This window comes from Eleutherodactylus coqui, chromosome 7 (genome assembly GCF_035609145.1).
Source record: "Eleutherodactylus coqui strain aEleCoq1 chromosome 7, aEleCoq1.hap1, whole genome shotgun sequence".
NCBI classification, from domain to species: domain Eukaryota; kingdom Metazoa; phylum Chordata; class Amphibia; order Anura; family Eleutherodactylidae; genus Eleutherodactylus; species Eleutherodactylus coqui.
In genome coordinates this window covers 211,951,298-211,973,608 of record NC_089843.1, presented here as the reverse complement: position 1 = coordinate 211,973,608, position 22,311 = coordinate 211,951,298, and the positions used below count along the sequence as shown (strand labels likewise).

Sequence of the window (22,311 nt, the reverse complement as noted above, 5' to 3'; positions counted from 1 at the left end):
TGCAGCTACATCTATATATTATCAGCTGCCAGAAGGAGAAGGAGACTGATTCACTAAGAGTCTGTACCTAGCAGCATAGATTACCAGCAGCACGTAGGTGGTCACATGGAAGAAACAAATTATGGACTGGGATTTTTATGCCAGAAACACTGGAAAAAAACTCGAAACCACTTTTAACAGCATTTCAGGACCTTTGGTATAAAATGAGTCATGAGTATAGATGAGCGAGCACGCTCGGATAAGGCAGTTACTCGAGCGAGCATCACTCTTCTCGAGTAACTGCATTCTCGTCCGAGCAGGCTCGGGGGGTCGTGGCGGGGGGAAGCGGAGGGGAGTGGGAGGGAAAGTGAGAGAGATCTCGCTCTCTTTCTTTCCCCCCTGCTAAACCCCGCCCCCCCCCCCACCGCCCCACCGAGCCTGCTCGGAGGAGAATGCAGTTACTCAAGAAAAGCGATGCTCGCTTGAGTAACTGCCTCATCCGAGCGTGCTCGCCCATCTCTAGTCATTAGGTAACTCCTTTAATAAGGGGTAAAGTGTAAAGGAAATGCTCATCCTTCTCTTTTTTGAGTCCATTCTTTTTGGTTAAAAACTACATAAAAATGGTACTGTATGTCTGGCCATCTGGAATTAGAACAAATAGCCGCATTGTAATTTATCAACCAATGAGATTAAAGTGTGCTATTATTATAAAGACTGTAGTGTTTTAATGTCATTGGTTTATGAGTCTATGATTGAATTAAAAGCACACATTTCTAAGTTAATTACATTCATTAGATCTTCATACACTTCAGAAAGATGACGTCTTTTAGGTTTGGTTAATTTACAATATTCTGAATAGTTCAGCCTTTCTTAATAGTCACATTAGCTACAAAAAGGCAAACCAATGTCACTTTCCTCAAGACATATACACTTATTGACCGTAACGAATGGTTGTTTTATCCAGCTCACTTCATTTGTGGATGATTACATACTAATATGTTCATAATGTAAGCAGCTATCCAAGAAAATGTGAAGATACACAGTATAAATTAGCAAGCAGAGTCTCCTAAGTCTTATAGGGTTTAACTAATACACATGAGCCGATCCCAGCACTACATGACTTTACAATTCTAGTATGTTAGGCGGTATTCGCATTTCAGGAATCCTATTTCGAAGTGTTTGGAATCATAAAACAATGTATTCACCCATAAGATATTTATTTCTAAGATACTCCGTTCTAGAGATGAACGAGCATACTCGCTAAGGACAATTGCTCGATCGAGCATTGTCCTTAGCGAGTATCTCCCCGCTCTGAAGAAAAGGTTCGGCTGCCGGCTCGGGTGACTGGTGAGTTGTGGCGGTGAGCAGGGGGGAGCGGGGGAAGAGAGAGATCTCCCCTCCGTTCCTCCCCGCTCTCCCCCGCAGCTCCCGGCCCGCCGCCGGCAGCCGAATCTTTTCTTCCGAGCGGGCAGGTACTCGCTAAGGGCAATGCTCGATCGAGTAATTGCCCTTAGCGAGTATACTCGCTCATCTCTACTCCATTCCCCAGGTAGTGCAGATATTGATTCCTCGGTCCTCTCGTTTTTTACTTCTTGTTGCCAGAGAAACAGACTACCTCTTCTATGGAGAGAAATATGCAGAGGAGGCCGGTGCTTGTGCATTTCTTTCGTCTACATCTGATGGCTGGGATCTCAGAGCGAACGCACGCTAGTAGAGATGAGCGAGCATACTCGCTAAGGACAATTGCTCAATCAAGCATTGCCCTTAGCGAGTACCTGCCCGCTCAGAAGAAAAGATTCGGCTGCCGGCGGTGGGCGGGGAGCTGCGGGGGAGAGCGGGGAGGAACGGAGGGGAGATCTCTCTCTCTTTCTTTCTCTCCCCCCCTGCTTTCCCCTGCTCACCGCCGCAACTCACCTGTCACCCGCGCCGGCCGGCGAACCTTTTCTTCCGAGCAGGGAGATACTCGCTAAGCACAATGCTCGCTCGAGCAATTGTCCTTAGCGAGTATGCTCGCTCATCTCTACACGCTAGCTTTCTACCTGGCCACCAACGACTCTTGTGCTCTGCTATTTCTTTCCACAGAAGAGGTGGTCTGGAGAACGGAGCATTTTGGAAATAACCATCTTACGGGTGAGTACATTGTTTTGTGATTTTGAACACACTGAAATAGGATTCCCGAGATGGGAAAACACCTTTAAGAACAGTGATGACCACAAATGTTTCCAGACTGATGACATGATAGTTATATAACATACAAACATACCTCTCAAGTGACTTACCGATCAGAGGAACTGAATCTGATGTTGCAGGCATAATCTCGGCCACGAGTAACATGAAGACAGTAAGGGACAGGAGGACAGTGATCCCTGGGTATGCAGAAAACAGAAAGTTCAATAAAGGTTAATCAAGGTTTCCTAGATGTCCTATGTAGCAATGTAAATCTTATGACAATTAAGACAAATATACTTTTTCTAAATGTTATCTTTTAAGACCTATACCAAATATTTCAATATCAGTTTGTGGGAGGCCCACAGAGTACTCCAACATGACTAGGGTAATAGCAAGAGAAGTTGGAAGGATTACTGAGTCTATGGCCAAGATAGAATCAGATACCACATTATGGTGGCACCTTCTGTAACTCAATAGTGAAGTGGCATTGAGTAGGACAGTTTACTAGACCAACAAGGCTATAGATGATATGTACTTTAGAGAATATCTTAACACCATGTATATTGCAAATTAGGATTCCTGGACCACTATGTATTAAAACCATCTCTGCATAAGTTGAAACTCCTGAGCACCAGTGCAAAATTTGGAAATCACCCTAGAACTACCCATATTTACCAATATATGACCCATGAATGATGGGACATATTATTTATCTCCACCCTTGTTCCTCCTCAAACAAATTAGGGAGATGAAATGAAACCTCTACAGTGCCACCTATTGGAAGGCAGCATTCCTTCAAGCCAAAGTCAGACTTTTTATACAAGTCTTGTAACAATGACTGGGAATTAAAAGCAAAGCCAGACTCCATGTACAGACAGCTGTTTCAGGGTTTTTGCCCTTCATCAGTGTACAGTAGGAGTCTGGCTTTGCTAGTGAGACCCTGAAACAGCTGTATGTACATGGAGTCTGGCTTTGCTTTTAATTCCCAGTCATTGTTACAAGGCTTGTATAAAAAGTCTGACTTTGGCTTGAAGGAATGCTGCCGTCCAATAGGTGGCAATGTGGAGGTTTTATTCAATCTCCCTTATTTGCATATTACCCAGAGGAGCGTGCATGGCCATTTGAGTCTCACCATCTAGGTGTTCTCCGTAAGGAGAAAAGACAGCATTTCTGACCTCCTCAAACAGAGACAGGAAACACTTTTATGGGGGTATCCCCAAGATAGACTTTTATCATTGATACATAGAATAGGATAGGTGATAAAAGTCAAATTGCCAGAGGTTTCACTGCTGAGACCCCCATCGATCCCGAGAACGGAAGGCCCATGTCTCCCTGTCCTCCTCACTGTGGGGGCTGCCTTTCCCACCCATGGTGACATCACATAAATGCACTGAAAGAAATGGCTTGTACTTGGCTATCTCTGGCAGTCCCATTGAAAATGAATGGAGCACTGCACATGTGTGACCACCGCTCCATATGGGTGGGCAATGAGCCTGCATTGAAAAAAATAGGGGAAGTGGGTCCTCTGCTCTCAGGATCAGTGGGGGTCTCATCAGCGAAAACCCCACCGATCAGACTTTCATCACTTATCCTATGGAAAGGTGATATAAGATAACCCTATTAAGGCCAGTTTCACAAAAGTGTATTATGGGAGCATTTATGCACCTGTAATACAGTCAGGTGTTCCAGCCTGACCACTGTCTACTGAACCAAACTCAGAGCATCATAGGCATCAATGATGCTCTGAGTCCAGGTCATTGAGTGCAATGTGTCTTTTATTGTATGGATAACTATACTGGATTTAACACCTGGTTTGGTGATAGATATGCCCCCTATAGTGGTGAAGAACATGCACTGAACATCCAGTTTATAAGTGGCTAATACATATAATATATTACCTGGCAAGCGTAATCTGCAGCTTCTGGGCCCCAATGCAAAATGAGTAACAGGGCGGCCAACTATATTTGTGGTGTTGGGCTCCTCTAAGGCTCAGGGGCCAGGGTGCAACTGCATTCTTTGCATTCCTTACAGTTACCTCCCCTACTTCAAATGCCTTTACTTGGTTGACAAAAAGTCAATCCTCTTGCAGTTTAGTGTAACTACAAGACTCAGAAAATTAGAACATGTCTTTAATTTGCAGGAACCTTAGCTATAAAATTAGGAATCTGCACAACTGGCCTTCCTTAATATATTCTCATTAATGAAATAATTGCTGTTGGCAGTAGGAGCAGTACTGGAATAAAGGAGGTTAGCAGGGTGAATTTATTGCCCATTTCCTCCCTAACGGCCCATAAATATTGATACTAATATATCAGTAGAACATTTTTTTTTTGCTACTAAAAAGACTCAAGGGACATTAATTAGAATATCACACAAATACACATTTTAAAGGGAACCTCTCAGGTCCCTAATGCTACCCTGACTATAGGCAGCATGGTATAGAGACAATTTCACAGAGTGCACAGTAAGACCGAGACCTGTCAATCAGCTGCAGGAGGGAGGAAAAGGGCAGAGGGAGCGCGCATATATGAATATTAATGAGACACATGCGACTCATCAGTGATGCAAATTTTCAGAAGTAGGTTTCGCAAAACTCCTGTACCAATCAATATACCTGGCTAGGGTCGTGTTAGGGACCTGACAGGTTCCCTTTAAACTTCTGCTATATAGCTAGAGCCAGCAGAACTTTGATTGACTTTCATTCATTTTCTAAGAAATTGAATTTCTTTAACTCTCCAATACAAACAGACTTTTAAGTTCTCCGCAGACGCAGAACAAACTTGCAGGTCAGATATTAGATTTGATTTTTGTTTCTTCTTTGATGTTAAGTCCTTTTGTTACACGAAATCAGTGCATTTCATTTAAAATCATGACCTAGCAAGGTATCAGTGTCCTAATAAAAAAGATTTCCCGAACATTTCTCCTTGACACTCTACCATCAAATCTATAACATGTCTAAAGAGCCCCCGTACAAACTGCAGGTTTCTATTAAAATATAAGCCTCATTCTATTTCATTTCTGAAAACTAAGGTGTCAGGATAATTTGGAAGGGCACTCAAACTAGTATGAGTTTACTCTGTGTTCAAAATTATGTAAATAAGGAAGATGGAACAATACCACTGCAGCGCCACCTATTGCTGGTGCTGCAGAGGTATTGTTCCATCTTCCTTATTTGCATATATTTCCCAGAGGAGCATGCATGGCCTTATAAGTCTCCAAGGTGTCTCCACATACCTTCTAGGTGCTCTCCTAAAGAAGAAATGATACGCCTCCCGACCCCAAAATGATGTAGTAATGTACCATAGCGGTTAGTATTATGGAACATAGTAATCTAGTATGTAAGGCCGAAAAAAGACACATGTCCATCCAGTTCAGCCTATTACTCCCCAATGTTAATCAAGAGGAAGGCAAAAAATAAAACTCAATGAAGTAGAAGCCAATTTTCCGTATTTATGGAAAAATTACCTTCTTGACTCCAATATGGCAATCAGAATAATCCCGGGATCACCGACCCTCCTGAAGTAATCAGTGATATAACATGTAACACTCAAGAAAGGCATCCAGGCCTCTCTTGTACTCTTTTATCGAATTTGCCATCACCAACAATGTTGTCAGCTCACCGATTTGGGCCCACCTACAACATGAGGCCACTTTGAAGGTTTATTTATGTCCTTCATCAATAGGAAAGCCTAAATGTGTGATAACATAGTATTCCCAATCATTGTCACATGAACAGGGCATTGGCTTCTATCATTTCAAACATTTCATTTTCAGCCCACTTTTAATGAATACATTAGGTTATTGGAAGTTATCTAGTTATAGTATTAGTATTCGTGTGAGCTATTAGATACTGCATTCTTTGCAGACCAGTAAGGGCCCTTTTACACGGGACAACCTGTTGGGCGAAGATGCCTGACAAGTCGTCTCAGTAATAATCGATCTTATGCTTTTACACAGGAACAAGCATCACTCAATGAATGGCGGAGGAGCAGCCGGGGATCGTTCTGGCTCGCCTACCTCCATTCACAGTAAGCAGGCAGTTGTTCATGAATGAGCGACTGCCAGTTTACACGGGCCAATCCCATATTCCGTTTTCTGCAAGCAGAAACTGAACAACAAATGAGAAGTACTGTAAATTAATTCTTGTTTGTCCTTCGGTCCAGACATGCATTTACACTGAACGATAATCGTTCCGATTCCCGCTGGACATGGGAATCTGTGTGAAAGGGCTCTAATAATTCTACCCCTCTGCAGTATTTTAGGAATGCCACTCACTGCACAGCACAGGTCTTCCTCCTCTCCGCATACAAACATTTCACTGGAGAATAAGGAGCTGTAGAAAAGGAGCTGCAAGTGCGGACCGGAATACACCACAGAACATTAAGATTGGCTGTGTCTATTCTCCCTCAGCTTCCACCATGTGTTTAGAATGAGTGGAGGGCCGAGTGGACAAAACTCTCAAAGAAGTTATTTTTGAGGCTATGGGAGGGTGGCAATAGAAGTCAGCAAGCACTGTCCACCAATCAGGGGTGGACTGTCCATTCAACCCACCAGGGAAATTCCTGATTTGGTCCTGGGGCCAATGAAGAGGTGAAATGTCATAAAAAAGTTATAGTCACCTGTGCTGCTCTTCCTGCTCCGAGCCTTTGCAGTCTGCGCTCTCACAGCTCACCCGCTGAGTTCCAGGTAGAGCGATCTTGTGACACACAACACATGAAAGTCAGTGGGTGAGCTGTTAGGGTGCGGACTGCAGAAACCAGGAGCCGGAGGAGCAGCACAGGTGAGTATAACTTTTTTTTACAATACATGAAGGTCACTGCTGGAAGTGCTGGGGCCTACGTGGGTCACCACTGCTAAGTGTGGAGGGAGGCGGGGGTTGGGGTGGGGGGGGGGGCTAGGGTCTATGAGGGGCACTGCTACTAAATTCGGAGGGCTGAGACCTATGAGGGGCATTTTTGCTGAGTGGAGCCTATTTGTGGCATTATCACTGAGTGGGGGCCTTTGAGGGGCATTATTTACTGAGTGGGGTTCTCACTAACCTATATGGGGCATTATTACTGAATGAGGCCTATGTAGTGCATTATTACAGAGTGGGGTCCTATATGGGGCATTATTACTAAGTGGGAGCCTATAAAGCATTATTACTGAGTGAGGCCTGTGAGGGACATTATAACTGGGTAGAGCCTGTGAGCAGGATTATTAATGAGAGTGGGCCTATATGAGGCATTATTGCTAAGTGGGTGCCTGTGAGGGGCATTATTACCAAGTGGGTGCCTATGAAAGGCATTATTACTGAGGGTCTGTTAGGGGCATTTTACTGGGCAGGGCCTATATGGGGCATTATTATTGAGGGGGAGCCTATATGGAGCATTACTACTGAGTGGGGGTCTATATGGGGCATTATTACTAGTTGGGGCTCTGTGAGAGGCATTATCACTGAGTGAGGGTGTGTAGGGGTGATTGTTACTGAGTGGGGGCCTACATGGGGCACTATTACTGAGTGGAGGCATATTTAAAGTCTTATTACAGAGTGGGGGCATAAGGGAAGCATTATTACCCATCGGAATCCTGCGATTACATGTGTGCAGGGCCGATGAGGACAGGAGTAACTCCCTCTATCTAACCACTTAGGTACCATGGTCACTATTGACCATGACATCTAGGGAGTTAATGACAGTTATCATGGTCCTGATCATTACAGCGAGAGCTTAGCTGTAAGTCAACACAGGGATCATGAGGGTGCAGGTAACATGACATGTATGTCTGTCATAGAAGCTAAAGATAAACCAGTCTATGATGTTCATATCCGTCACGGAGGTTTAATGGGTTAGAAATAGGCGGCCCCTAATGTACTATGTGCCTCCAATTCTAGCATTCACCGTGCTTAATGTAAATTTGGTGCATGCCACATAGGCTTCTCCTCTCCTACCACCCTTGTGGCTGCGATAGGTGATTTGCTGACCGCTACCTACTTGTATTTGCCCAACTTACTGCCAATTTAGGCCCACCTACAACATGAGGCCACTTTGTAATTTTTTTCCAGGGCCACTTTGATTGGTATTATGTTACCACTCCCCCTAACAACTCTCTAACTCACTGACACAAAGCAGGGATACATTACTAAGCTATTAAGATGGAATACGTGGCTAAGCGCTCATGTAGAATGGTATATTTTTGACCGCGGCGTGCTGTTCGTGTATTCCAAGGACAGAACATGGCCCTATATTACCCTATTAGGCTATTCACATGGGCGTTTTATCATACAGACCAACAGTACATATGAAACAAAATCACTTTATGCCTTAGGGCTCTTTCCTATAAGCGTATATTGGCCCGCTGTTTTCACGGCTGACTGATATACACTGTGATCTGACGAATTGGATTCCAATGCATCAGATCACATGGCCGTATTCCTGAGACAGGGTGTTTTTATGTCGGACCTAAAAGATCTTTTGGGCCGGAATACGTCGGGAGGGTATGGCTGCTAAACTCCCTCCCTCTGCTCTCCTCCCCCCTGCAGGTGCACCCCTGCCCTCCTTCCCGCTGGCTCTTTGCAATGCAAGGGGGGGGGGGGTGGCAGAGCTAAGTGGTGGCCTGCCCCCCTCTCCCATTGCTGGCTGTGGACAAGGGGCAGGGTATGGGTGGAGCTAAGCACTTAGCTTCGCCCCCTGCCCCTCCCATTGCAAAGAATGAGTTGGGAGGAGAGCAGAGGTGAGCCTGCGATGGGGAGGGAGGGGAAAGGGGCAACGGCATGGTACTCTCGGCGTATATGCACCGGGGCCCATGCCGTGTGAGTGGGCGCACAAACGTTTGATTTGTGCGCCCCTTCACCAGTTTTATCCTTCCCAATGTAGCGTATATCGGCCAGCTGTAAAAACGGCAGCCAATATATGCTCATCAGAAAGAAGCTTTAGGGAGACTTCACAGTTGCGCGCACCTCAGCACAACGTATTTGTGCTATAAACAAGGTTTTTTACTGCGTGTATCAGCGCATTTTACTGTACTTTTTGTGCACACAGGGCATGTACATTTGCGTGCGGAAGACGAAAACGGACCAATTTAAATGGTCATTTAGCCTAATGAGTTCCGGATGTGCTCTTTTTTTCCAAAAGTTTTTCAGAGTTGCAGGCATCCCTGCACATTGCGTGCACATTACCGCCCCCCACAGACTTCCATTGGGACCTTTGGTGAGCAAAATGCGCACAAAAAAAGAGCAGGTCCTGTTTTTTTGCACGAGTGGGAAATGTGAGCGCAAAAAAAGGAAATATGAATGTGTGTATTTTGTGAGCAAATTATGCCTGTGTGAAGCCGCCCTTATTCTCTATTTTCAAGGACAAGAACTACATATGCGACATATGTGATCCGTGAGCACTGGACAGTACATGGGCAGGCGCCGTGTCATTTTCCATATGTTTTGCATCCAATTTGTATGGGCACATGAGCATTGAATATTTTGAATGTCTAAAGAAGAAAAACTTTAATTATTGCATTAATCACAGGTAAAAGTTCTACAAATCAACAATGTAGAAGGAAGTTAGGCCAGTGTCAAATGGGTGAAAGCGAATATACGTTGTATATTAGCGTGCGCATGTTTCACTGTATCTTTTGTGTACACAAAAAACATGTTACCATGCTCTCATTAATTAATCTCCGCAGTTAGGTTCCAAATGAGCCGAGAAGAGTCATCTGGCCGAGAAAAGTCACACCAATTCACGAGCTACTCAGCTAAAGATGCCCCATTTCTCCTGATAGGCAGGATTTCTTGTGTAACATGGGATGCAACCAGCTGTCTATCAAGAGAAAGTGGGCACAGTTAACTTGGCAGGTCAAGTATCAGCATGACTCTTCTCAACCGGATGACTCTTCTCTGTTGATTTGTATTCAACACAAAGGATAACTTTGGAAGCTGACCATGGAGGCACACAGGCTCCTTAGCGAAAGAGAGCACATTAGAAATGATTGAATTTTCATCTCATGCTGGATAGTGAAATTAGTTCAAGGGGTGACATGGAGGGGATAGGTTTCCTTTAAGTCTTGTAAATTGCCAACTGAGCACCATTTATCTAGCCATAACAATTTGCCAAGTTCTTCAGATCCTTAAAATTGCTCATTTTTCCTGCTTTCAGCAAGTTATTACATGCTAGTGTCACTAATTAATTCAGACGTTTTGGTGATCCAGGGGTTATTCTGATTACCAGACTGGAGTCAAGAAATATTTTTTTCTCCCTAAGGGCGCCTACCCACTGGCGTTTGCAATTTTCGTGCGTGAAAAACGCAGCGTTTCCGCGCGTTTTCCGCGGCGTTTTCACGGCATTTTCGCACCTTTTCCGTTAATTTCCATTGACATTCATGGGTGCATTAAGAGAAAAATAAGGACACATATGCAACTGACAGTTCCTATGTTAAAAATTGCAACGGACCGAAAAAAAAAAACGCCAGTGGACAGGAACACATTCAAAACTAATTGCTCTTGAGAAAAAACGCAAAACGCAAAGGAAAAAAAATCGCCAGTGGGTGGGCGCCCTTAATGGGGGAAATTGGCTTCTATTTCATTGGGGTTTCTTTTGCCTACTGGATCAACATTGGATGGGGGAAGAGTGGTCGGGGTGGGGGGTTGATGATAGGCTGAACTGGATGGGAATATTTTTTCTGCCTAGCATACTATATTATATCAACTTCAAGAACTTACCGCGCATTTACTGGCTAGTATATCCCAACTCCTGACAGGTGCCAATATCAGAGATCATGTCATTCACTTCGCTTATCAGTGGTGCTAATGTTGTAGCTGATCTGTATTGATAACAGTTTGCATTTATATATGTTAGACTAGCTGATATACCTGGCTTCGCTCGAGTTAATTTGGTACTGGTGTTTATCTGGTATTCACACGGAAAATCTTATGAAGTAGTCGTTACTTTAGAGATACCGAGGAAAAAATACGTTCCCCATTTTGCATGGTTCTTTGCGTTACCCAGGAAACACCACGTGGAGGCAACCATGCGACGTTTCCTTTATATAAAATGACATCAGGAAGTGAGAGAATTAGATTACGTACCTAAAATTTGGACGCTAATTCTTTTGCACTTAGAAATGAATAATCGAGTTGGGACCCATTAACTTTTCCTATTTATGACATAATCAATGCCCGTGCCAAATTTCAATATTCTATGACACTGGGAAGTGAGAGAATTAGATTTCGTACGTAAAATTAGGAAGCAAATTCTTTTGCGCATAGAATTGAATATTGGAGTTGGGACCCATTAACTTTTCCTATTTATGACATAATCAATGTTCGTGCCAAATTTCAAGTTTCTATGACAACGGGAAGTGAGAAAATTAGATTCCGTACGTAAAATTTGGACGCTAATTCTTTTGTGCTAAAATTGAATAATCGAGTTGGAACCCATTTGCTTTTCCTATTTCAGACATAATCAATGCTCGTGCCAAATTTTATGTTTCTACGACATCAGGAAGTTGGAGAATTAGTGGCGAGTCAGTGAGTCAGTCAGTGAGTCAGTCAGTGAGGGCTTTCGTCTTTATATATATAGATATATGGATTCCAATGAACTGAGCGAATGAATATGGAGCGTCACAGCCAACTAGATCTCAGATGTGAATTTTTTTTAATCTCTATTAACTCTTAGTTATCATTAGAGATATATTTAATACAAGTCCAATTAAGTCTAGGTGTCTGCATATATTATAGTAAAATTCGTTTAATCTGTCATAAATGGAATTTGATGATTAGGAGATGATCCAATATTCTATCGTGGATTATATGACAGTCATAGAAAAGTATATAAAACGCACCCAAAGGATAGAGAACCTTCATCTATGCATGTTTCATTAGGATTCCTATCATTCTATAGCAGTGGTTCTTCTAGCCTATAGAGAAACTACAACTCCCAGCATGCCCTGACAGACACAGGTTGGAGACCATATATCCCTATAGCCTCCTGATAATATTCATTACATAGTTGGTAATGTTTCATTTATAGATCGCTGCTCCATTTCTTCAATTTATTCCCTAAAGCTAGCAAACGACCAAACTAATTTGCTTAGAGCTAAACGTCATCATCCACCGGCTCTGAGGAAGGGATTATTCAAGTCACAATTCATTTGAGCATGCAGGATTTTCGTGATGTAGTCACTGAAAATAGTTGACAAATTTCAAAACAGCAGGTAGAAAAGGGGATTTGTTATGGCAAGCAAAGTCACAGACGTGACAGGCCTGTTGCTTTATAGAAGGACGATGACAAGATAAATTTTGACTTTTCACTCTTTCTGATCCGATTAAGTGTACAGAATGCTATCGGCCAATTTTGCAAGCTGTTCTTGTTCTAAATTTGAAATATAACCTCCTACATTGGCTCTGCTGACGTGAAGCTTCAGGTGATACAGTTCTATGAGAAGATATCAGTCTTACTAAATCCAGATGCCCTATCTTCCCTCCAAGGTAACCACACTCCTTACCTGCAGTGGTAACTTTTGGGGCTGCAGTTGTGACCTGGTCCCTAAGCCAGCCAGGGGGGGCTCAGAGGCCCCCCTTGCCACTGTAGTGCAGTACCCAGGAGAAAATCCTCCAGCGCACAGCCACCCACAATGGACTGTTATCTGCACTGAGTTGATCACATCTTCTGGTTCTGGACCTCACAGTCGCCCGCTAAGTATCAGGCTCCTACCCCAGCAGTGTATTCTCAGTGCAGGACGAACTGGTGGAGGAGTCAGGTGCTTAGCAGCAGTGGAAAACAATGAGGCCTGCAACCGGAAGGTGTGATAACCTCAGTGCAGATAACAGCGGGTTGTTGCGATACGTGGGGGATGATATGAACCATGCTGGTGTGAGGGAAACTATACGATTTCCTATCCTTCATTTTATGTTTTGTAACTTGCTCTTCTTACAGCTATTCACTGTCTTTCTTTCGCTCATATTACTTTTCTGTTATAAGAATGCAAGGCTGTGTTCAAGGCCATTTTACAGAACTCTCATGAGAAATAATTCTAATTTGTCTAAACGAAGTCTCGCCTCTAACTAAGGCACCCTGCACACAGGTGAAAATTTCGCGGCGGAGTTTCCCGCAGAATTTCCGCCCGTGGAAGCTGCCATAGGATTGCGTTAGAAAATGCGCAGAAAAAAAATCACGGCATGTTCTATATCCGCGAGCCCCGCACAGAAATGTCACTCCCCGGCCGCCGGCTCCAGTCTGCGCATGCGCCGGCTGCCCGACAGCCGGCACATCAAAGAACCAGAGCCGCGGGAGCAGGAGAGTGCCACGCTGGTCTCTGCAGGGCCTCAGGTCGGGTTCCGCTGCGAGAATTCTGGCAGCCGGATCCGACCCGGCCGTCTGCCAGAATTCTATATCAGTGATGATACAGGATGGACAGTACACCTACAGTACACATTTCATACTATATCATCATTAGGGCTCAGTCACACGGGCGCATCGGCACCCGTACATGGGCGCCGATGCGCCCGTGTGACTGAGCCCTTACTGCAGGAAGAAGACAGGCGTACTTCAAGACGGACGACTCCCCGCAGCGCTGAAGAAAGAACACCTGACCAGCAATGAAGCCGGTCACATGTTCTTTCTTCCGGCGCTGCAGAGAGACGTCCGTCCTGAAGTACGTCCGTCTTCTTCCTGCAGTAACACGGGCGCCGATGTGCCCATGTGACTAAGCCATTACTATGTTTTTCAGTAACTACTTATGTAATTTTTATATCTTGTGACAAAATAGTGATCTTTCCTAAGATGCTGCTTTTGTTATGTTTTGTTATACTATTTTAAAGACTACTTCTGGGAATTACTGTTAGAATTGCTAATACTGATTAATAATTGAGGCTGGATTCACACAACACGGACTAGTTATGGAATTTGTCCACCACAATTCCATAAGTACAGTACAATCTTAGTTTCACTAATAGTGGAAAAAAATGTGCTATGGATGTGAGTCATGTTGTGCATTTACAAATCTGCGTAAGCTCTGTTTGTTGCAGAAATTTCACAGTGGATTTCATTTGAATGTAGTGAGTGAAATCCGCACCAAAATCCACTGTAGGCGTGCAGTACGTAGAAATGCCTGCAGAGGCTGCTAGACAGGCATTCTGGGACTTAATTTGAGAGAGAATACCTGAGTGGGACAGGAAATGAGATAAAAGAATCAGTTCCTGCCATACTCAGGGGGAAGTGATAGCTCAGTGGAGCTGAAGGACTGCTAGCGGAGGTCTTATGTGGACCTGTTTGGGACCAGTCACCCGGTCTGATTGAGGAGGACGCCCTCCAGATGGCCTGGGCTGGACTAGTGACCCTGTGGGTTGCAAACCGAAGACTTTGTACATGAATTGTAGTGTTTGCTGTGCATGAATAAAATCTGCCTGGTGCCAGATTTAGAGCAAACTTCCTGTGTGGTGCCCATTTTCTGAACGTTGAGATCGGTAATCCACAGGCAAGTAACCCCCCTTGCCCCACCACACTAAAATCATGTGCAGATTTCACTGTGGATTTTGGTGCAGAATTTTATTGCGAAGTCTAATAAATATTATTGGGTATTATTATTAAGTGTAACTGTCATTTACATTTTTTTGAGCAAAAAAGCAGGCAATTTTAAGCATTATTTTCAATACTTTTAATTAACCTATTCAGTATGCACTTATTATAAAAACTGTATTGAAACACTGTCCCTATCCCTATTCACCGATTTAGCTGAGGACTATTGCTAAGGAAAATCAGTCTTCAGTTACATAGCTGAGTGTATGACTGCTGTCTAAAAAAAATAAAAGGTAATAGAAGTTTAAGAAAAAAACCTCACAGTTCACAGTCACACAATTATGAATTGTCAGAATTATGCCTTTTTTAGTTACCCCATCTCCAAGAAAAAATTTACTAAAAGGCGTTCAAAAAGTCATATGTTCTCCACAATGGCTCACTAATTGTACTGACCAACAGAATAAAGCTATCATGTCATTTTTGCTGCAGTGAGTACAGAAACATAGAAACAAGCCCCCACCCCAAAGATGGCGGAATCGCATTTGTGTGTTTTTTCATTTTACTCAACTTCAAATTTTTTAAAAGTCTTTTTAGTACATTGCTTGATAAAAGCGTGTTTTTACACCAAAACGTGTTGCATACTTATGTTTGTCTTTGAATGTTGGTTTAACTAAGAGGTTCTATTTAGAGATGAGCGAACGTACTCGGTAAGGCCGATTTCGCAATCGAGCACCGTGATTTTCGAGTACTTCACTACTCGGGTAAAAAGTACTCGGGTGCGCTGTGGGGTGGGGGGTTGCAGAGGGGAGTGGGGGGGAGAGGGAGAGAGAGAGGGCTCCCCCCTGTTCCCCGCTGCTACCCCCCACTCCCCTCTGCAACCCCCCACCCCACAGCGCCCCCGAGTACTTTTCACCCGAGTAGTGAAGTACTCGAAAATCGCGGTGCTCGATTGCGAAATCGGCCTTACCGAGTACGTTCGCTCATCTCTAGTTCTATTACCTCGGTGCTTTTATGGAATAAATTTCTCGTGGATCAAACCGGAAGGTGACCGTTCTTTTGAGGTTACTCCACTATAAGCATAGCAAAGGATTTTTTTCTTTTTTCTATTTTGTTTGCTATCCATTTTTTCTGGCGGGGGAACCTCTATAAAGATATCACTATAGGAGCAGCTGGATCTTTAGTGCAAGCGTGTGACTACGGTGACACGCTGGGCACCCAATGAGTTAAACCCCACCTCTCTCCTTTTTTTATTTTAAAAAGTGTGCAAGGCGCTCTCCCCGATTTCTGTTTCAGTACATTATATGCTACATTAACCCCTTAGTGACGGAGCTTTTTAGCTTTTTTCCATTTTTGTTTTTTCCTACTCCCTTTTAAAAAATCGTAGCTCCTTTATTTATCCATCGACGTCGCTGTATGAGGGCTTGTTTTTTTGCGGGATGAGTTGTATTTTTCAATGACATTATTTATTGTACCATATAATGTACTGAAAAACTTTTAAAAAATTCTTAGCGGAGAGAAATGGAAAAAAAAATGACATTCCACCATCTTTCGGTGCGTCCTGTTTCTACGACACACAAACTGCAACAAAAACGACCTGATATTTTTATTCTATGGGTCAGTATGATTACTACAATACCAAACTTATATAGTTTTTTTTTTGCTGTAGTACTTGTATTTTTTTTTTAAGATATTTAATTTTTTTCAATTATTTTCTGCGGTCATTTTGTGCGCGCAATAACTTTTTTATTTTTCTGTCGACGTAGTTGTGCAAGGGCTCAATTTTTGTGGGATGTCCTGTAGTTTCCGATAGAATCAATTTGGAATACATACAACTTTTTGATCGCTTTTTATTGCATTTTTTCTGGGGGACAGGGTAACTAAAAAAGTGAATTTCTTGCGTTCTTTATTTTTTTTTCGGACGACGTTCACCGTGCTGGAAAAATAATGCACTACTTTGATAGATCGGACTTTTACGGACGCAGCAATACCAAATACATATTTTTATTTTATGATTTAGATTTTTTAATAATTGATATGGCAAAAGGGGGGTGATTTAAACTTTTATAACTTTTTTTTTTTTTACAATTTAAAAAACTTTATTGATCTTTTTTCTTACTTTACTTTGAAGTCCCCCTGGGGGACTTGAACATGCGATGCTTTGATCACTCCTGCAGTGTGACGTAATGCTATAGCATTACGTCATACTGCTTTTTTACAGGCAGTCTATCAAGCCACCCTGTGTGGATGGCTTGATAGGCAGTCTGCTAAGGCAGCCCTGGGGTCATTCATTAGGCCCCCGGCTGCCATGACACCTGCACGGCTCCCCCGATCTCACCGCGGGGGGGGGGGGGGGCGGGGGGGACCCCCAAACAGCGTTCGGGGGATTTAAATGCCACTGTCAGAATTGACAGCGGCATTTAAAGGGTTAATAGCTGCAATCGGCCGAACGGCCGAGCGCGGCTATTGCCCGTGGGTGTCGAGGGAGATAGCGGCGCTACCTCCCTCCATACACGTCCTGCAACAGCAGGACGTAGTTTTACGATAGCGCCGTCACTAAGGGGTTAAATAGTACCATTAAAAAATACAACTTATCCTGTAAAAAAACAAACCCTCAGACAGCTATATTAATGGTGTTGTGCCGGTTTGAATTTGACTTTGCCAGTTGTTCGGGATTTATTTCCATTTGTTGGAATTGTTATGGGTGTGTGTTGCTGTCGGAGTACATCAAGGGCAATTAGGGAGAGTTTTCATTTCCTTGTGCTGGTTCTGTGCTATTTAATATTTGCAGTCTCCTTCTGCCGATGTAGGTGAACATTGCTGGATCAGGGTTCTGTGGTTCTACCAGCAACTCATAAGATAAGTACTGAGGTTTATTTTGTGGAGTTTGTTTATATTCACAGTGGTATTTGTCATTTTTGCAGGGTTAGTGAGTGGCAAAGGAACGAGGGTTAGCTGCGTCCTTATCAGTGTGAGCTATCCAATATTAAGCAGGGACTGTCACCATTTGGTGCCAAGTAGAAAAAATTCTCCTCCTCTTTTGTTTTTTCCACACATGACTAGCATTCATGGTAGTATGAAGTGTACATTGCCAAGAGATTATTTTGGTTTGCTGTTATTGCACGTTTGAAGTAGGAGAGACAGATGGAGTTTTCGAAAGTGGGAAGGAAAACTGAAAATAGAAAAAAAAAGGGCTGTGTCCTTAAGGGGTTAACTAAAGAATGAACCAGTTGCTTGATAAAAAAAATTATATAACATAAAACCAGACAATTTCAAGGGTATTCCAGCAAAATATCGTACGTATATGACATAACTGTCTTTGATTGGAATCACCCTATATATTATAACACTGTGGTGTCTGGAAGCTCTAGCAGAGAGCGACGGAGAGCGGGGAGGAACGGAGGGGAGATATCTCTCTCCCTCTCTCCCCCCTGCTCCCCGCCACAACTCACCTGTCACCGGCCCCCGAATCTTTAGAGACGAGCGGGGAGATACTCGGCTAAGGCACTACTCGCTCGAGTAATGTGCCTTAGCGAGTATACTAACTCATCTCTAATTTTAACCCCTCAGGAGCCACCCTCTTTTTTTTTAAATTTTTGTTTTTTCCTCCCTTTTTAAAAAAAACCATTCATAACTTTTATTTATCCATCGACATCGCTGTACGAGGGCTTGTTTTTTGCAGGATGACTTGTATTTTTCAATGATCCTATGTAATGTTCCATATAATGTACTTTTAAATATTTCTAAGTGGAGTGAAATGGAAATGGGAAAAAACGGAATTCCACAATCTTTGGGAGGGGTCTTATGTTGTACATACTGAGTCAAAGTAACATGATAACTTTATTCTGCGGTTCAGTATGATTACAATGATGCCAAATTTATAAAGCTGTTTTTAAAAGCAGTATAGCAAAAAAAAATATATTATCTTTGGTAAAAAATTTAAGTATTTTCTGCCACCATCTTCCGACCACCATAACTTTCTGTCAACATAGTTTGTAAGGGCTAATTTTTTGAAGAATATCCTCTAGTCTATCTTGATACCATTCTGGAGTATATAGGACGTTATCACTTTTTGTTAGATTTTTTTTTTCTTAGAGGTGGCCAAAAAAGTGCAATTCTAGTGTTGTGTATTTTTTTTCACTGTGCAGAACAAATAATGTATCACTTTCATAGATGCACCAATTCCAAATAGGCTTTTTTTAAAATTTTTTTATTGTTTTTATTTTTTTATTATAATATTGGAAAAGAGGGGGTGTATGGCTCAAACAGTATACTGCAATACTATAGTATTACATTATACCAAAATCGGACAGGCATTCTACCAAGCCATGCCGCAATCCCCAGCCCCCTCCACCTCCATTCAGGAAGCGCTGTTAGCTCGTTCCTGTGTATAAGCACATCCCTGTGTAAAAGAAACATTAGCCATTAACCCTTTCCAATCCACTGTCTGACGTCTAAAGACATTCTGATTGAAGGCTGTACAGCTCTGATGTCGGAAGACATCCAGCAGGGTATTTTTACTGTATATTACTGGCCGCTCTGTTGTCAGGGGCCTCTCCAGCATGTCACATACTGCATTACTAGGTCTAGCCAGCAGATGGCACCATTGTATAATGACAGAAAGAGAAAGCCCCTTAGGAAACCCTGAATCCAAAATTGGATTGCAAAGGGTTAAAAGGTACCATATTACTTGGTTTTAACCTAAAACATCTACACACACGCTTACATAAAGGGCCTTTCGTGCTGACAGGGGATGTGGAGCTCTGGATCAGGAAAAAGTTAATTAGGGAAAAAGTTAAAACTGAAATTAATGAAAACAAACTTTAGGTCTATTTAGATAAAAAGAAAATACAAATAGAGAAACTTGAAGTGTATAATGTTACATAAAAAGCCTTGGGAGCCGTAAGCAATATATTTTCTTTTGCCTTTGATAACTCAACCATAAGAAAAGAAAAAAAGATCGAAACCCCTCTAGATTTTCGAAATCCTGATCATTTATCGTATATTTGACTGCAGCGATGTAAGATGTCTCATGCTGGCTTTTAATAAAATCTCAATCGCTGTACTGCTTCTCGCATAGCAGAATAAAGCGCAAACTGGGTATCAAATAGTATTGATGTGGCTGTTCCCCGTAATTGGTAAATAAATCAATGCAGCTTTTATCCACCACATAGTACAGTAATAAAGAACACACAGCATCTGGAGACATCATTCCTAATGTGAACACATATCTCAAATATATGGGCTTTTAATATTTCCATAGAAACGTTATTACATACCCAGTGATATTTTTTCTCCCGAATCAGCGGGCAGCAGGAAGACCAGTAACGCCAATCCAGATATAAGGACGCAAGGTATCAATAAATTCAATCCATAGTATAATGTTCGCCTGCGCATTGTCACGGTGTAGGTCACGTCTGGGTAGGGCTCCTTACAGCATTCATAGTACAATTCATTTCTTTTTCCTGGTACATCTGCAGAAACAAATAGAATGTAACTGATTCAAATATTTATAATTATGTATATTCCTGCCATGGTAACAATCGTTCCTAGACTATTAGACGATAGATACATGTCACTCCTTAATATATACATCTTAAAGGGGTTGTCCCGCGCCGAAACTGTTTTTTTTTTTTTTTCAATAGCCCCCCCGTTCGGCGCGAGACAAAAACGTCCAGTACTTACCCGAATCCCCGCGCTCCGGTGACTTCTTACTTACCTTGCGAAGATGGCCGCCGGGATCTTCACCCACGGTGGACCGCAGGTCTTCTCCCATGGTGCACCGTGGGCTCTGTGCGTTCCATTGCCGATTCCAGCCTCCTGATTGGCTGGAATCGGCACACGTGACGGGGCGGAGCTACGAGGAGCAGCTCTCCGGCACGAGCGGCCCCATTCAGAAGGGAGAAGACCGGACTGCGCAAGCGCGTCTAAACGGGAGATTAGACGGCACCATGGAGACGAGGACGCTAGCAATGGAGCAGGTAAGTGAATAACTTCTGTATGGCTCATATTTAATGCACGATGTATATTACAAAGTGCATTAATATGGCCATACAGAAGTGCTTACCCCCACTTGCTTTCGCGGGACAACCCCTTTAAGGCCCATTTAGACCAACGATTCTCGCTGAAAATTTGCTCAAAGCAGTCTTGTGAGCGAGAATCGTTGGGTCTAAACACGCGGCCATCGTGCAGTTTTCCTTAATGATTAGCTCATCGCTGTCTTTCTGCAAGCTTAACCCCTTAGTGACGAAGCCTGTGTGCGCCTTAGTGACGGAGCCAAATTTTGGAAATCTGACATGTGTCACTTAACATATCATAACTCCGTGAAGACTTTACATATCCAAGGGATTCTGACATTGTTTTTTCGCCACATGTGGTACTTCATTTAGGTGGTAAAAATAGACCCCATAGAATTTGTGTATATTTATTAAAAACCCCAAAAATGGGAACATTTTGAAAAAATTGTCATTTTTTCACGTTTTCAACTGTAATATCTCAAATATGTGCAAACATACTGTACAAATTTTTGCTCAGATATATATTTACATCTGTTCACTTTATTCTGAACGCACGTTTGAAAAACTTTTGTTTTTTTTTAACCATTTAGGAGACGTACAAATTTAACATTACTTATCAACATTTTGAGGAACGCTTTATTTTCCGGCACCAAGCCAAGATTGTAAAGGCTCATAGGTGTCAGAATTATAGATAACCCCACAAATGACCCCATTTAAAAAACTACACCCCTTAGTGTATTCACTGAGGGGGGGGGGGTCAGGAGTATTTTGACCCCACAGTTTCTTTTCAGGAATTAATGCAATTTAGAGTAAAAAAATAAAATTTCATATTTTTGCAAATACGTAATTTTTAACACAGAATTTTTCTCTATAGTGCACATGAAAACGAGGATTTATACCTCAAAATGCATACCCCCGTTTGTCCCGTGTTCAGAAACATACCCATTGTGGCCCTAATCTTCTGTGCGTATGTACAACGGGGCCAAAACCGAAAGGAGCAGCCGGTGACTTTCAGATCAGACATTTTGATGAAGGCGTTTTAGGCCCCATTGGTCACTTGTAGACCCCTCGAGCGGCCAAAACAATAGAAAACCCCCACAAATGACCTCATTTTGGAAACTAGACCTCTTAGCGCATTAATCTAGGGGTGTACTGCATATTTTGACCCAACAGTTTTTGAATGAAGCAAAGCAAAGAAGAAGGAAAAAATTACGATTTTTGTTTTTTTTATCAATTATGTGATTTTAAAAACATTTTTATTTGGACAGCAGACATATAAGTGGAGGCTTTCACCCAAAAATGGATACCCCCGTTTGTCCCGTGTTCAGAAACATACCTATTGTGGCCCTAATCTTCTGTCCGTATGCACAACAGGGCCCAAACTGGAAGGAGCAGCGGGTGGTTTTCAGAACAGACATTTTGGTTGAAGGTGTTTCAGGCCCCATTGCCCACTTATAGAACCCGTGAGCGACCAAAACGATAGAGGACCCCCACAAATGACCCCATTTTAAAAACTAGACCCCTTAATGCATTCATCTAGCGGTGTACTGCGTATTTTGACCCCACAGTTTTTAAATGAATCGGAACAAAGCAGAAGGAAAAAATTATGATTTTTGTTTTTTTGGCAATTATGTAATTTTAAAAATAGTTTTTTTTGTACAGCA

General features: G+C 42.7%; 1 protein-coding gene across 1 annotated transcript in view; it reads right to left on the bottom strand.

The window, feature by feature from the left end:
• Window positions 1-22,311, bottom strand: part of LOC136573667 (neuronal acetylcholine receptor subunit alpha-7-like) — a 132,611-nt gene that overhangs the window by 42,847 nt on the left and 67,453 nt on the right. The window contains exons 7-8 of the mRNA XM_066574928.1: window positions 19,910-20,104; window positions 2,259-2,345 (exon numbers count right to left, since the gene is read on the bottom strand). Of these exons, the coding sequence (XP_066431025.1) occupies window positions 2,259-2,345; window positions 19,910-20,104 (282 nt within the window). The remainder of the gene's footprint in view (window positions 1-2,258; window positions 2,346-19,909; window positions 20,105-22,311) is intronic.